Genomic DNA, 16238 nt, shown 5'->3' on the forward strand with positions numbered 1-16238 from the left:
AATATTGTATATATAGATCCCAGATTTAGGAAATATTAGGGGCAGGTGTACATCGGTGAATGAGAAAACCTGCTTCTTTTCTACAATGTGACATTAATTCCTGAAAATGATTCAAATAAGAAACTATATTTAGTAACCCAGCACCCCTCACACTGAGAAACTCTCCCCTTTCATTCCATCTCCCTTATCTGTGTTTGTCCCCAGAGGATTTGGCCCCTCATCATTTCAGTGACCCCTGACCTTTTTCCTCTAGGGTCCTGTCAGGAAATGAAATAAAAATGTCCCTTGATCCATTTTACTTGCCGAACTAAACTACATTAAATGAGATGGGATTTATACCAGATGCAGATTTCTATGTTTCCATGTATGTAAGTTATTGTGACTTAGATAAGATATTTTGACATCTAGGCATCATATCCTTAATCGGGTTTTTTGGTTTTTCAGATTTGCATTTTGGATTTAGAACCAGTACTTCCCTAATTTAATGATTCCTCTTGCACAGCCACATGAGAAAGGTTTCACTAGCCACAAAAATATAAAAAAAACATTCTAAAAGCATATAAAATTGCAGTAATTCCATTTTTAATATTACATGAAGGTATTTCTGATGGATTTTGTTGAATGATGCTGTTTGTTCAAAGGTGTTAAACATATTTAGAATAAAAAACTGCAAGAAATCATGGTGAATACAAGTGAAATTATCAACATAAACTCCATAGGCTGATCAATGAAATACTATTAAGGACAAGAAATTGTATTCCTTAGGATATTTGCATCAAATCCCTAACACAACAATTCACAGCAGACATGTTGCAATTCAAGACTCTCTACCCTAAGGAACAGACAGACACAGCCATGGAAACGGGCGTCCAATGACAATATAGGGGTTATGTCGTGTTCTTTTATCCCGAGGTATGAGAAGAGTCGGTCTTGGTTTGGTTCAAAAAGTATTTATTTAGAAGCAATGAAAAGGTACAGCATAGCTATGTGCACATAGCTATGGGCACTCAATACACAGCCTCGGCTAAGTCAGTAGCACGGGGTAGTCAAGAGTCGCCCCGAACGGACGACGGGTACAGTACTTATAATAGTAGGTATAACTTCATTGGTCAATAACGAGGGGGAGTCACCATGGTTCAGACCTTGGCTCTCCCTTGCTGGTGCGCAGGCGTGGTCCCATCCTCTTGGCCCTGGAGACTGCGAATGATGAGGACAGTAGCTGGGAAAATCTTCACATTCTGACAGTGTTTGGTTTCATGTTTTACAGACAGGCCTTCAGCTGAAGCCTTGTGGGTCTTCAGTAGTGTTGCAGATACGGTGTTGCTGTTCATTGGAGTGAGACACCTTTGCGTTATCGGCTGTATGTTCTGTGTGTCTAAGCATGTGCATTTTCCAGACAAAACAACGCCTTTCCTATCTGTCCCTCAGACCCTAGTGGCAGCTGCTTGAATTCTTTCTAAGGGTCGGTCACAGTTTCTTATGAAAACAGTGCATTCATGTATGTGTGATGTTTGAATAAAGCTAATGGAGTTTAGGCTGTAATATAGTAAGTTAGGTATGAGAACAAGTTCAGTGTATTGTATGCCACAGATGTACAGTCTCCACAACAGGTATTATCAGACAGGTGTGAGACTGAACTGTGATGTGACGCACACACACACACACTAACCAACTTCAAGATTAAAACCAGCCAGAGACGGCTACTAAAAGTCACGATGTGAAGGCCACACATTCTCCCACATATTCAGCCCAAACTGCCCCTGCCCCCACCCCTGTCTAACATACTGCATTTGTTTAGAGTTCAGTTTCATTGCCATCTTCACAGACACACACACATTAATTCTTTCTGTTAAGGTACAAACATGGTGCGCGTAAAATCGATCCTTTTCGGGGCTATAGTGTCTAATTATATTATTAAAATCCTAACAGTTGTCAGAGAGCAGGGCAGGAAAATAAAAGATGAAAAATCTCTCAGGAGATCCAGAGGTGGAGAAGTGAGAGCCACGATCTGCGTCAAGAAGCACGCTCCTTCTTGATGTCATCACTCGCACAAAGACGTGACACGCACACTCTTGGATTGAGTGCAACTTCCACTTCTTGAGCACATAATTTCCCCAAATGTCAACTGGAACCATCAATAGATAATTCAACAATACAAACTGGCGTCAGGGTAATTTTATGTCCCGTTTACGGCCTTTATATCATGTTAATATATTTCATATAGCTGGAGCATAATTAAATACGACAAAAGAATAAAACATCATAATATGTAATATTAAATTAAATCAGATAATCTCATACGATATACTTTATATTAACACAATAGTAATCTATAATTTAAAAACACATAATTATACAAAATAAATATCTATATATAATGTAAAAATAGGAGTTACATTACATCATATATTTTGAATTGTTAAGTCATCCTACATAAGCACAGAACGTGATCGACCCCTTTGCATCAAGCAGTGATGAGGCCACTGGTTATTCTGGTTTTGAGTCACATGTCATCAGTAAAAGCGAAGCGGCTGCTCTCTGACACAATGCCATGCGTTCCAGATAAGGAGACGAATGCATCACTCACATGAGGACACAATAAACGTAACACACTCCTCAGACAATCTAAATCTTTCAGACTACTGCACTTAAATCGATTTGTGTATGTGACAAATAAGTCCACAAACAATATTAAAAATGTGCTAATAAGTTCTGCCACACGATCTGTCACCTGACTGATTATCAGCCACAGTTAATTGCAGTGAGTAATATGAGTTTATGACCTAATTGAGAGCCTCTTGTGTCAGTTTTTATCTACAGCATGCAATAAAAGCTAAATGAACTTCAAATGGAAAATCCCATCTAAGGAGATTACTTCTTTATCTTGTTGTGTGTAATGTTGAGTCATTACACGATGGAAATATTTCCCTGTCAGGTGAGGAGGTTAAAGCACATTTCAGCTCAGGCCAAAAAAGGAGTCGCTTACTTTTACTTCCTACATAAGAATTAAGTCGAATTTGAAGCGCAGTTTTTCAGATTTTCTTTCCTGTGTCGGCTTGTCAAAATCAGACATTGAAAAGTTTTACAGCAGAAATGACATTTTGTGTCCACAGAGGAATTTTACACCTTTCAGAGTCCTAAAGAGGTAAAGTTATCAAGTATTTAAAAAGGAAAATTTGTTTTATGTCTTTATTCACCTTGTGACCCCTCAGATATGTTATAATTTGAGTCATAAAGATAAATGAAAGGTTTGATGTCCTGTGAATCTAATCATTATCCTTCAGCTTCCAGGTCACAGATATATGTCTATTATTGAACATGACAAGAAACCGCAGGGGAGAAATACCACAGACATGTTTCTCTTTGTCTAGAAAATGCCCCAATAAGTGCCTATCTTGGTCACAATTCTTTAAAAAGAATAATCTATGTTACCTGTTATGTTTAGATAAAAAAAAATGCTAGGCCAGAAGGCGAGTCACAGTTTCCACACAGATTTATTTATCGCCGAGATGCAGCATTTCAGAAAACGTCGCTCATGTAATAAAAAGTCGACAGAGTGCAACCTGCAGGAGTTGATACACTGAGTTTGTTATGGCTCTGTTAGTACACGACATTTCATTCAAGTCTCCAGAAGAGACTCCACTACGCTGGCTGCAGTGCCTGAAGCAAAACAACTGAGAAGCAACAAGCGCACAAAACATTTATGGCTGAATCTTTTCCACATATCTGTACATGCATTATTTATTTTTTTGTGTGCATACAAACTTTATATCAGTGGGAAACTGTAACCTCAGGATTAAGACACACATTTAAACATCTTTGTGCTGGATATATTTGGAAATGTTGTTATTCTCGGGGAAAGTGTTCACATCACACGTTATAGCTGAGATAGAAAGAAAAAGGCACAGTTTGTAAAAAATAAATATCCCTTTTGTTATTGCTAAAAAAGACCATGTGGACACACCTTCCCATGTAAGACAGAAGCAAAGTGACAAAGGTGATTACTCGAGTGCTATTGGTTACAGATAACGTCAGTGGAAAGGAGAAAAAACATTGATTTCATGTACAATGTGTAGCCCGCTCGTGGAGGATGAAATGTGTTGATGACAGCAGCACTGGAAAATACTGTATATAGTAGTAAATGTGGTATTCAAGACACAGGAAGCCTTGTTTAAATGAGTTTTACCACTGTTATTTGGGGTATTTAGCTGTAAATTATCATATCACTGCAGGAACAACAAGGAAACATGAGGAGTCTATTTGTATTTCTTATTCCACAGTTCTTTTATGGTAGTTAAGACATCATTTCTACAAGTTATCACAGTGGTGTGTCCCTCTCTGAGATATAACTGCCTCTCATGTATTTGCATCATGTCACAGTCACAACGTATAAAAAGGTTTTTAAGAAAAACACAGAGACGAAATTGGAATGCCCAAATATCATCATAACTTATTTTTAATCTATTAATTCAGAAATTATTGTAATTTATGAACTATTTACAGGTGTCAAACAAAGTTCTGTAGAGATTCTGTCTATTGTAGTCTTTGTTTAATTATTTAAAATGACTATTATATCTATAGAAAATCTGATGCTTAGCTCTTTGACTAATATTTTAAAAGTCATACATAAGAGGCTCAAACTGGGGGAATCCAGAATGTGCTTCACGCTGTCATTAGTTCAGGAGCTACTTTCTACCAAAGTAATGGTCCTTATAAAGACAACATTTATCAGTGCGTGTGTTCTGCTCATTATCAAGAGTAACCAGGACGTTATTTCCAAAAAAGAAAAGTGGTTTTGGACGAAGCTTTGTTTGCACCGAGCTAAGTAATTTCAATATTTATATCAGCGTATGAGCCAACGAGTCACAAACGCCAAAGCACGGGCAACACACGGTCGGCTTTTAGGGTTCAGACTTCCACAGGGTGAGTGACTGTGTCTCCTGAGCTCAACTTTGGTTCAACATAGGGATAATCCTGTATAGCACCGTATAAGAAGGGCTAACAAACAGAAACTAATTATTTATTAGAACAAAATAAAATTATTTACAAAGCACCACATACTGTAGATAAAAGTGTGGACAAAAGCCTGGCTGACCGCTTTGGGATTTCCCTTTGTCCAGTGTTGTGTGTATTTGTGTTTATATATGCATGTGTGTGTGTGTGTGTGTGTGTATGTGTGTGTTTATCTCTTAGAGATGTAGCTGTTCTCGATGCACAGCACCACGTAGGAGCTGGAGCAGCTGCTGGAGCTCGGCTGGAGCAGATTGCCGCCCTGCAGCGACGACGCCATGCCGTTCAAAGCCCGGTCGCCCACACGCCACGTCTCGCAGAAGCCGTCGGCGTGCTGCAGACCGGTGCTGGTCGACCCGTGCCACATCATCTTCTCAGGCCTGGGATAACGCAGGATTTTTCGTTAGTTTATAATCTCGTTTTAAAGTCATTCACTGGATGTTTCTTTTGTTTCACTCACCATGTGTTGTCGCTGAGAACATCCTTGCCATCGAAGGAGTAGATCGCCACGTTATCCTTCATTCGGCCATCATTGAAGATGCCGTCCCAGTTGTCAAACAGAACCTCATCCTGAGAAAGATGAGACAACAGCCAGCTCAAGCACCCGCTGACAATTAATCGTGTATTCTCTTTTGTCTTGCTTTTGCTGGAATGAATAATTGAACGTGTACCTTCAGGTTCACTATTGGCATGCGGTCCCTGTCGGCCCTGCGGACGATACTGTGGAGATCCTGGAGCCTGGCGGACAGGAAGGCCCGGAAAGTTCCCTTCATCCCGATGGCCTGAGCCTGGGTGAAGCACATGAGGTCTGCTCCGCGGATCCCCCTCATGGAGCCGGTCTGGGGGCTGTTCAGGGCGATCAGGTGGAGCTGTGGAAATGCCCGGTAACATTGTAAAATTCTTTAGATGCTTTGGACGTGAGTGTGACTGTTTAAAAGTAGCCTCTCTTACCCCTGGACCTGAAGTGTGATGGTGGGCTGGGGTCTCGGCCACAGGAAGATGAGGTCTTCGCTGAGGTGTGACGGGGTAGCGCTCATGGGCCGTGTTGACAGAATATCTACCATCCGGTTGGCCTTGTCGGTCTGTGTAACTTGGAAACCTTGGATCTGCCGGCACCGGGTACCGGGGATCTGGCTGATACCGGGGATCTGGCTGATACCGCGGATCTGGCTGATACCGTGGATCAGGGCGGGTTGTGTATCTGGGGTCAGGGTTTGGCGCGTATCGAGGGTCTGTGTGCGTCACGTCAGGCTGTGGCTGTCTGTCAGCGTGGCTATGGGAGTCAGTGTTGGAATGGTGATCCGGGGAGTAGGGGACGACGGGTGGGGGCTCCACCGCTGCAACCTCATTACCCTGGAAACAACGTGCATGATATCAATTAAAACACACAGTCCTATGTTCTAGAGGAGGGAAAAAAGGAAAAAATTACACTCACATCCTCTCTGGGCAAAGGAATATAGCCCCCGAGCTGAAAAATAAAGGAGAACCCAAAATTAATTAACTGTTTTTGTGTCATTCTGGCTGATTTATGTTCATGATTGAGATAAATGTTTACCTGGACTTGTCGAACTCCATCGCGGACCCGTAAGTAGAGATCTGTTTGGTCCAAAACGTAAACCAGCGAGCCCTCGGGTTGTCTTCGAGCAGTGGCTGTCATGGTGTCATAAGACCTCAACACCGTCACCTGCAAACACATAAACCCAGAGTAAGTTGAGTAAGTTGATTGTGTCTTTTGGCCTTGGCTGATATTTGTACAACTCATCCATGTATTTTGTAGCTACTATTAAATAGATTTCTATACAATAGACTTTGATGAACCCTTTAAAATGTGTTCTTGCTGTTAAAAACTGTATTTCACAATTTTAGATTAACTCTATTATTATCTATTAAATTTTCTATAGTGTTTTTCCTTTGCGTCATTGATCTTTTTTAATAAGTCATCCATTTCTTCAGGTTAATTATTAATTGGTAATTACTTAAAGCAATGGTAATTATTCAACTGGACGGGCACTCATACGTCATTCAGTCCAGCAGACGTGCTTTCAGACTTTGGCACAGATTCTTCATGGAGCCATGGAATTTGTTTGTATTTCATAATCAATAACAAGGAAGTAAAGCAGCAACATTTGACTGCGTCGGAGATTTCCTCACCCCAGACGTGTGTCCAGGTAGTCCAGGCACTCCAGGTGGTCCCGGTGGCCCAGGAATATTGATCGCTGTCATTAAAGACACAGTCACATGTGCATGAATGAGACTCAACACTTTATCTTAATCTGGAGTATATTTGGGAGTGTTTATGATCAGAACTCACTCTGTGTGCCCCTGTGGGTTTCAGATAGAGAAGGTCCTGGGGGTCCAGGGGGCCCTGGCTGTCCGGGATGCCCATCGTAGCCTCTTCCTGGTGGACCCGATGGACCCTCAGGGCCTGGTGGGCCAACGATGGAGTCACCTTGAGGGCCCTGATGGGACATGAACAGAGTCAGATTTCACACTACGTTACATGTAGAATAACACAATTTAGGTCGTAGCTATTCAATACATGGAATTTAATATCACGTGTGAAATTAAATCGTTCCACGTCAGGAGCCAAATTTGGTTGTTTAGTGCTCCACAGAAATAATAGTGACACAACTGTCTATTATATCTAATAATGTTAGCTCTGTACTGTCGATGTGTAGATTATTGCATCATGTGTCTGATGACCGTACTTGAGGTCCAGGAGCTCCTTGGCTGCCGTGTCCACCGGCTCCATAGCGGGGGTCATAATGTCCTCCTCCTGGTTCTCCTTTCTCTCCTTTGTAGCCATCATTGCCCCTGTCTCCTTTCAACTCATTCTGCACACATCAACGTCACACAGACAAAAATCTTACTACGCAACTGTTTAAACCATAATCTATGATCCAAACAATCGAGATCATGTGGGAGAGTCTATAAGGTTGCTAAATTTACCTTTAAAGCGTAAATGTCGTAGTTGGACCCGAGACCTGGATCAGAAACAAAATGCTTTTAAACTACCTAAAAGCGGAAAGTATAATTTCCTAATAATTATGCACATGGATAAAATCGTGGAAATACCTGGAATTTGAAGAAACCCTTCTGGTCCAGGATCTCCTTTCTCTCCTTTAACAGCTATAAATGAAGGTGAACAGCAGAAATAATTTTAGTACTTTAGTAATTTTAGTACAGCCTTTGAATTACCTGACCTTGCTTTCTGGTTGAGGAGTTTAATATCGCCCTCGTATCTGACGCTGGAGTCAGCAGCTTGTTAGCTTAGCATAGTGATAATCTTTCTCGTCCTCCAATTGTCGGAAAGAAAGTGATTTTCACACGTGGCATCCACAACATGACCTGATCTCACCTGGGTAGTGTCTGGAGTAATCCACGTGTCCCTGAGAGGAAACGACAAAGACAAACAAAGAGAAACGGTAAGTAACTTTATAATAAGATTGAAGTCATTTGTAAATCTACCAATGTCATTTTCCACCCAATAAAAACAACTAACAACAAATACCTTGTCCCCCCCTGCTAATCTAACAGGACACAAAACAGTTGAAACACTGAGGTGAATATTTCATGTCTCCACTCACTCCGAGTCTGTCGATGGGAGCTGGAGGTCCGGGAGGTCCAGGAGGGCCTGGTACACCTGGAGGACCCTGGGACACAACATTTATTGATTACTATGCGTGTGCATTGATGGACGGACGATAAGAGATGACAGAATTTAGGCTTGAATGGGATAATAAGCCAAAATAAGTGATACTCACAGGGTGTCCATATCCAGATCCACTGCCTGAATCTCCCCTCTCGCCTTTGAAGCCATTTAGCCCAGGCCGCCCCTACAGTCAAACACACACACCGCACATTCAAGTGGTGTAGTTTCACTTTTAAAGACCTCAACTTGTAACATGGGCTTGATAATACCATCTTAAATATACTTGATATGAAAATGTTTACGTACCGGTCGTCCTGGAAGCCCAATCTCTCCCTTCTGGCCCTCAGAACCATATGAGCCCTGAAGAAAAACACAGTAATCATGTGGTTGTTATCATACTGATGTGATTCTGTTAGGGTTATGTAGCAAAACGTAAGAATAGGGTACGCACTGCAGGTCCCACAGGGCCAGGGGGTCCCATCTCACCCTGTGAAGACAATACAAACTTGACATCTTCAGGCTACACTCAATAAAACTGTCCTGTATGAATAATGCAGAAAATGGGGTGTGCATCCTGACGGGAGGTTTATCTGGTCCGTCATTAAAGCACATGAGGTCTTTACCTGCTGTCCTCCCAGGCCACCCAGGTACATTGGTGTCCCATCGGGCCCCATGATGATGCCAGGCTCGCCTTTCTGTCCCTGAACAAAACATTTGAACAGAAAAAGTTTACCACCACTGCTTCGCTGTGTCACCCGCTGGAAAAAAAATGCCCTCAGAAAGTGAGGAATCATATATCTGAAAACCATGAATTCAATAATTTTAGATGGTAATAATAATAATAACATATCTATATGTTTTGGTTGTGACTACAGGAATTTTAAGAAAACATTCAAAGTAAGAAATGTGGATTGCTTTTAAAACCAAATCAAAATTACAGCATTCATGAATTGTAGCTAGTTTCTAGTTTCCAGACATCCTTAAAAAGGTAAATTAGATTCATTTAACTATTTTAAAATATACGTACTAATTATCAAAGATGAATAAAATAAGATCTATTCAAATATATCTTTGCCGTGTATGAAAAAAATACATTCAATATGAATGTTTGTGTAAAATGAAACATGAACTGATTATAATGTGGATTATTCTACCTGAGGTGCATATCCTGGAGGACCTGAATCTCCTTTATCTCCTTTTGGTCCCACGGGCCCCTGAAACAGACGCATAATATAATAACATTATTTAAGTCCCATTTCTGTGCATTCACAGGATGTGTCCATGTTCAACTGTGTGATGACGACAGCGACAAATACCGGGAATCCTGCTCGACCTGGAGTACCAGCTCCTCCCTACAGGAGAGAGAATGATAAGGTATTAAAAAGGTCAAATATTCCTTTCAAATGTTAGACTTTTAGTTTAGTAAGGTTTGTAGTGAAATTGGTTAAAGGGAACAAAGGGTGTGTCCACTCACCTGCCACCCTTCGTCCCAAAATAGGTCGTTATACTACAGCAAGACAAAGTTAGGTCAGTTAGTGTGGAGGGGAACAAACAAAGCAGGCAGTGATTAGTGAATATGAGTCAATCGAGGAGTGATTACGTGATCGAGCAGTTAACGTGACGAGCTGTCAAACGCATGTGTTTTACAGTATTACAGTTATTTACAGGATCAGCGCATCTCGCTCTGATCTCGAGCCGGGACTCACATCGCTTGTTGGCTGGGAGACGACCTGTCCTGGAGGCCCGGGAGGCCCTGGAGCTCCGGGTGGTCCACCGTCGCGTCCCGGCAGACCCTGTGACACAAACAAAGACACAAAGGTTTTAGCATTAGAGGCAGCGTGGCTACGTGGATAAAGTTCACCTTGGTCAAGGTTAAGGACAATTTTTTCTGCTTTGAGTGTCAGTGAAATTGTATATTTAAGAAAAAAAAACATTTAAACTCACAATCTCGCCTTTCCATCCTCGTTCTCCCTTTTCACCCTGGAAATCAAACATGCCAACTTTAATGCCAAGACAACAGACAAATACAAAAATAAAATCTAGTGTATTATTTACGTATTATATAAATGTGTATACTAAGCAATTTAAGGAACACAACACAGTTTATCCAGCAACATACCGACTGCCCTTTGAATCCGTCCCTGCCTGGCATCCCAGGTGGTCCTCGTCCTCCTTCTGCTCCTTTGTCTCCGTGGCTGCCGGGAAAACCTGGCTTACCCTAGATATTACCAGCAAAAACATTAATAATTACATCACCACACTATTATACTTATAACACTTCGAAGGATTATAACATTTGTATTAGGCTTTCTGGCAAACTTTTCTTGGATTTCTAGCAGTTTTATGCTTTGTTGAGAAAGCGTTTTACTAATTTCTGAGACTGTGAGACCAACAACTGCAACACAAAACCATACACACTCTTTGTTGTACTTACGGGGAGACCTGCAATACCAGTTGGACCCTGGAAGACATGACACAGGAAAATGTGAGACACTTCGTGTACAGTGACGAGAAGGACAGGACATGTCATGTGTGTGCGGTAGATGCGTACCTGTGGTCCGGGTGGGCCTGCGAGTCCAGGTAAGCCATCGGTCATCTCGTATCCGTTGTTGTCACTCTGTAAGGAGGAGATTTGAAACAAGGAAGATGATTCCTATAGGAGTTCTTTGTTATTGGCCAGATTCTAGGTTTTGTGAATCTTTACCAAACAATGATGGGCTTTGCAACTATTGTTTTAAAGTCCGTTTGAATATTCAAGATATTTTGGGTTCACTTCCTGTAGTTGTCAAAAGCTACATCTTCAGGGGACTCTGCATTTACTGTATTTGACTTATATATTCATACATGTTAAAAGCCAGACCTATACTCACATGACCGACATGGTAAGATGGGCCCGGTGGCCCGGGAGGCCCTGCAGGTCCAACTGGTCCCATGGGACCTGGAAGCCCTGCAAGCCCAGACTGCCCTGGTACACCAGTGTGTCCTGGATCGCCCGTAGAACCCTGACGAAAAAAATTAAACGTGTATATGTTTTGCAATAGTGAAAATAACTGCAGAATAAGAAGAATAAGAATAATCAGTGAGAAAAACGGAGGGATGCAAGAGACACAAACAGAGCTGGAAAACCAGAGTTGAAGCTTTATGAGATACAGTGAGAGTTTGAAAAGTGGAAGGAAGCAGCAGAATATTTCACTAAACTAGGGAGAGTAAGTCTTGGTCGTCAGGCCGTTGTAAGGTTAGTGAAACACAACTTTAATTATGTGAAACATGTTGAGTTGGGGGAAATGGAAACAGATAGAAAAAAGTAAAGGGAATCACCAAAGCAGAGAGACACCCCCCCCCAGTACCTGCGACCCATTACACACCGTAGGGGATGGATTAAAGTAAGAGAAGAGGCCTGTGAAAAAGTTGGAGTCCTGTGTGTCTTGCTGGAGGAAAGCAAGAAACAATGAAGGAGAGAGTTTGTCCTTCATGTTTTTTTAAAGACAAGTCACGCGTTTGAGTTTGACGGATTAAAAAAAAAGCCTTGACTCACCTTTTCACCAGCTGCTCCTGAAAGACCGAGCCGTTCACAGTCACCCTGGAGCGAAACAAAAGAAATACACACTCTTCTTAGACTCGTTAGCTCCCTTAAAACATCTCAACGACAATTACATGGATTGGGATTAAATGTATTATTCGCGGCTTTTCATAAAACCCTCCTCTGCATTCTTAAGTCGTAATCTGGGAGAATCATTCAACAGTTTACCTCAATCTGCTCATTCTCACCTTCTCTCCTCTGAGTCCAGGCTGACCAGGAGTACCAGGACGACCGGAGGGGCCCTAAAACAGCAGACACAATTCCATGTAATTATCTTATTAATCTGTTGATTTTTAACCTTTTTAAATTTACTATCTATTTACTAATGAGATTAGAAAAAGTTAAAATGAATCACACCATATGGAGTCACAGACAGACAAAGTCAAACTACTCACGGGCAGACCAGGGACTCCATCTTGTCCCGGTGGTCCCGGGGGTCCGAAGGCTACAGGACCATTGGATCCCAGTCCTATTGAAGTACCAGGGATCCCGGGAGGGCCAGGAAGACCGGGAGGACCACGGGCACCCTGGGTTACAAATCACAAAATTATAATGTTGTGTAAAGTCTCAACTTTAAGAGGTGAAACCTTATTGATTTTTAATGACAATCAACATACCCTGAATTTGTCCAAGTCTGGGAATCCTGAACCCTCCATGTCAACAAACGTCTGTTAAAACACGAATTAGCAAATTAAAGTCAGAAATAAGTCTTGAGAACATAAACGCTGGAAGTAAAGGAAGTGTGGACGTACTGGGCGATCACCAGTGCCAGGTCCAGGGGGCCCTGGTGGACCTGGGGACCCTCTGGGTCCTGGCTGACCCTCTCCAAGGTCACCCTGCAGAGATTCAGAGGCCACACGTTATCGCACCAAATTAAAACTTGTGATATAATTTAACATTTCGTCTTAATCCATTCTCTACGACACCTTTTGGCCGCTGGCACCAGATGTTCCTGGATTTCCTGGGAAACCTCGTGGCCCAGCAGGACCCTGGAAACAGGAGCATAATAAGGACATATGACGGATTAGGTTTTTTTTTTAGAAACAGCAATATTTCAAAGTGTTAAATTAAAAAAAGAAACTTACGGCTTTTCCATCCTCTCCTGGATCACCCTGAAATACCATGAACAGTCAGTGAAAGACGTGCATCCCAAAAAAATAAAAGTCAACAGTTATACTACACCCCAACCAAAATACTCACATTCTCCCCATCGGTTCCTGGAGTTCCTGCGGCTCCATCCGACCCTGGCCGCCCCGGAGGTCCGGCGGGTCCGGCCATCTGCTGCACAACAGAGCCGTCCCCGAGTCGGACCACCTCAGCCGCAGGTCCGGCAGGACCAGCGGGCCCGGCAGGCCCCTGAGCCCCACGTTCTCCTTTATTGCCGGGGTATCCGAAGCCAGAACTGCCCTGGTGGGGACGGAAAACAGATAAATCAACTGTTAGCTGGTGAAGTTAGAACTCCTTTTTAGTTCTGGGATTGAAAAATTATGAACTTACCTTTGAACCTTTGTCCCCCTGAAATACACAGAAAAAGACAAATCAATAATTTCATTACTTATCCGAGTAGGTCAGGTGATGTAGCTGAAAACATCAGAAGTTGTCTTTTACCTTCTGTCCTCCTCCTCCACCCTGAGAGGAGACACCAGAGCCAGAGCTGGACCCCGAATCTCCCTTCGGCCCCGAGGGGCCTCTGTCCCCCGTAGAGCCTTTCTCTCCTCTGTCACCTTTCTCACCTTGACCACCACTGGGACCTGAAGGACGTGTTGCATGAAAATGAGTTGAGAAATGAGTCAGAAACAAGTATCACTTATTACATGCTGGGGTTATTTTATACGCCGGGCCAAGCTTTAATGCACCGCACAGGATAATGAGCAGCTCCATTTGCACATGCACGAGGAAACATTTCAAGTAATTAATTTAAGTATTGGAATGTTAGTTATCACACGCTGTGCATACCTGCTGTGTTTGACATTTTATATGAGCTTCCTTATGATAATTCTGTCAAACTCAATAAATCACACAATGTCTATTGAAAATATGAAACATAAGTTGTTATCTTATATCTTACATTAAACTGAGGTTTTCTCATTTGATCCAAAGTGACTCTAATGAGCTACTAATCTCAGTAGAAGCAGTGTAGCAATATGTCCTGCAGAGGGCGATAAAGCCTCGTTCATAATTCTCCTCTGTTCCTTGGTCCAGTTCCTCTCCATGTGTCCATACTAGTTGTGGGAAGTTTGCCCTTTTAAAATTATTTAAATTGTACAATGTTCCTCTCTGTGATTTCTTTTCTTTTCTTATGTTTAATCTTGGAAGCGATTGCTCAAAAACACTTAAATCGTCAGTTAAACTTCAGGGATTTCAATCTGTCCATTTAGGAAGCACAAGTGATTGAGAATCAATTTCACCTGCTTTGGTGCAAATGAAAGTGACGACAGGTGCAAGACCACCTTGGTTTTACCTGTGGTGGCTACAGACAATGAATCTCTCCTTCTCTAGTTTTGTGTCCTGCTTGTGTCCAGGGCATCGTTTATAAAACAGTGCGTAGGATTGTGAGGGAATTTATCTCCTGTACGTATTTTAATCATCCAAAACTGCAGGATTATTAAATTCAGCTTTGATGTCCCCAATCTATGAAATTTAACAGAATTATATATTTTAAATGATTTTAAAAAGAGGCACTACATAGAAAGGTAAATATTATACAGTGTTTGTACTGGGATGGTTCGGTTCGGCACAAGGATCCAAGATCACAGATCTATAGAATCTATATCAACTCATTAATCATCATCATGGGACAAAAAAATCTTTGAGATCGCTCGTATACTCCTCATCCTTCCATTCACACACTCCTCTATCAGTGCCAGTGCATTCATCACGGCAGTATTTATATATTTAGAGCAATTGGACCGATAACTTCACACATCGGTGAGGTCCTAACCTCCACTCTGTGTGTGATGGTATAGGGAGGCATATCTTTGGAGGGTCGCAAAAACTGTGGTTGATTTTGGTTTTGAATCCAGCCCTCAATGGATTGAAGATTTTGTTCTCCACAAATTAAAGAATGTACCAGTAAAGTTTTTCAATTTGAATAATCTTAATTTCTAAACCTGGGAGAGACCATAGCTGTGGTAATGTCATTAAAAGCATCATAATTTATGAATATGCATCATAAAAGCACAAAACTGATGATTTTGATGCAGAAATTATCTTGAAGCCATGACTTCAAGATTAGGAAACAAAGCAGAGCCCGGTGTAAACCCATTATCATGTCGGTGTTTGTGTTTCAGCAACCGAGTTCACATGACGACCACAACCCAAATGCCACACAAGGAAACTGAAGCTTTTTGTTTTCCCTGCAGGGACCAAGACATTCAAGCTACTCCACGTAGGTTGCATTGAATCTTCTTGCAGGACAACCTCCACCAACATGCGTAAAGCTCAACACGCTCATTCTATCCTCTGATAGGATGGCCACGCGTTGGACATAATCTTAATCTTGCATTCCTTCCGGCCGTTATCACGACCCTCTTGCCCCCCGGAGACCCACCTCTTGGGCCTGTTGATCCAGACCGGCTGTGGTCCACGGCCGGCTGCTGATACCTGACGTCTAAAGTCAACACAAACACACCGTTACCTGCTCTGCTCGGCGGCTGCAAGTGTCGGCTTGCACACGGGGGGGAATGTAGAGGCTTGTTCATTTTTTTGGAAGGGCGTGATGGAAGAAGCAACCTGATACATGTCCCACAATGTCTAAATCTGCTTATTTGATTTGCTCAAATCCTAGCTTCCAACCAACAAGGCTCTTTAATCTTCCACCTGAGGGAGCTAAAGATGCTCCTGTTGGACTCCTGTTAAACACACAAACCCTGCGGCCAACCCCCCACAACACTCAGGTCCAGACAAGAAGCCTAATGCACATGTTTCTGGATGAAAGCAGAGACAATAACACATGACGTTTCTTTGGCAGCGGCTGCCGTGTGATTAAAAACTTCC

At 42.2% G+C, this 16238-nt stretch overlaps 1 protein-coding gene across 7 annotated transcripts in view; it reads right to left on the minus strand.

Moving 5' to 3' along the window:
- Nucleotides 1–4090: 4090 nt before the first annotated feature.
- Nucleotides 4091–16238, minus strand: part of LOC117778144 (collagen alpha-1(XVIII) chain-like) — a 35808-nt gene continuing 23660 nt past the window's right edge. For 2 of the 7 annotated variants that reach the window (XM_034613510.1, XM_034613454.1), the window contains exons 6-42: nt 13851–13993; nt 13740–13757; nt 13443–13649; nt 13328–13354; nt 13169–13231; nt 12995–13078; nt 12860–12910; nt 12638–12769; nt 12431–12484; nt 12198–12242; nt 12028–12090; nt 11533–11664; nt 11214–11279; nt 11097–11123; nt 10782–10880; nt 10607–10642; nt 10369–10455; nt 10137–10169; nt 9979–10014; nt 9817–9876; nt 9286–9363; nt 9114–9149; nt 8969–9022; nt 8775–8846; nt 8598–8663; nt 8369–8399; nt 8086–8139; nt 7960–7994; nt 7719–7844; nt 7322–7469; nt 7162–7226; nt 6566–6694; nt 6446–6478; nt 5962–6363; nt 5682–5879; nt 5471–5580; nt 4091–5390 (exon numbers count right to left, since the gene is read on the minus strand). In XM_034613510.1, the coding sequence (XP_034469401.1) occupies nt 5183–5390; nt 5471–5580; nt 5682–5879; nt 5962–6363; nt 6446–6478; nt 6566–6694; nt 7162–7226; nt 7322–7469; nt 7719–7844; nt 7960–7994; nt 8086–8139; nt 8369–8399; nt 8598–8663; nt 8775–8846; nt 8969–9022; nt 9114–9149; nt 9286–9363; nt 9817–9876; nt 9979–10014; nt 10137–10169; nt 10369–10455; nt 10607–10642; nt 10782–10880; nt 11097–11123; nt 11214–11279; nt 11533–11664; nt 12028–12090; nt 12198–12242; nt 12431–12484; nt 12638–12769; nt 12860–12910; nt 12995–13078; nt 13169–13231; nt 13328–13354; nt 13443–13649; nt 13740–13757; nt 13851–13993 (3308 nt within the window). In that variant the 3' untranslated portion in view covers nt 4091–5182. Of the gene's footprint in view, nt 5391–5470; nt 5581–5681; nt 5880–5961; nt 6364–6445; nt 6479–6565; nt 6695–7161; nt 7227–7321; nt 7470–7718; nt 7845–7959; nt 7995–8085; nt 8140–8368; nt 8400–8597; nt 8664–8774; nt 8847–8968; nt 9023–9113; nt 9150–9285; nt 9364–9816; nt 9877–9978; nt 10015–10136; nt 10170–10368; nt 10456–10606; nt 10643–10781; nt 10881–11096; nt 11124–11213; nt 11280–11532; nt 11665–12027; nt 12091–12197; nt 12243–12430; nt 12485–12637; nt 12774–12859; nt 12911–12994; nt 13079–13168; nt 13232–13327; nt 13355–13442; nt 13650–13739; nt 13758–13850; nt 13994–16238 lie in introns of all 7 variants that reach the window. The other 5 variants (XM_034613462.1, XM_034613471.1, XM_034613492.1 and 2 more) reach the window with 5 other exon arrangements.

The sequence above is a fragment of the Hippoglossus hippoglossus genome, chromosome 2, assembly GCF_009819705.1.
Source record: "Hippoglossus hippoglossus isolate fHipHip1 chromosome 2, fHipHip1.pri, whole genome shotgun sequence".
NCBI lineage: Eukaryota > Metazoa > Chordata > Actinopteri > Pleuronectiformes > Pleuronectidae > Hippoglossus > Hippoglossus hippoglossus.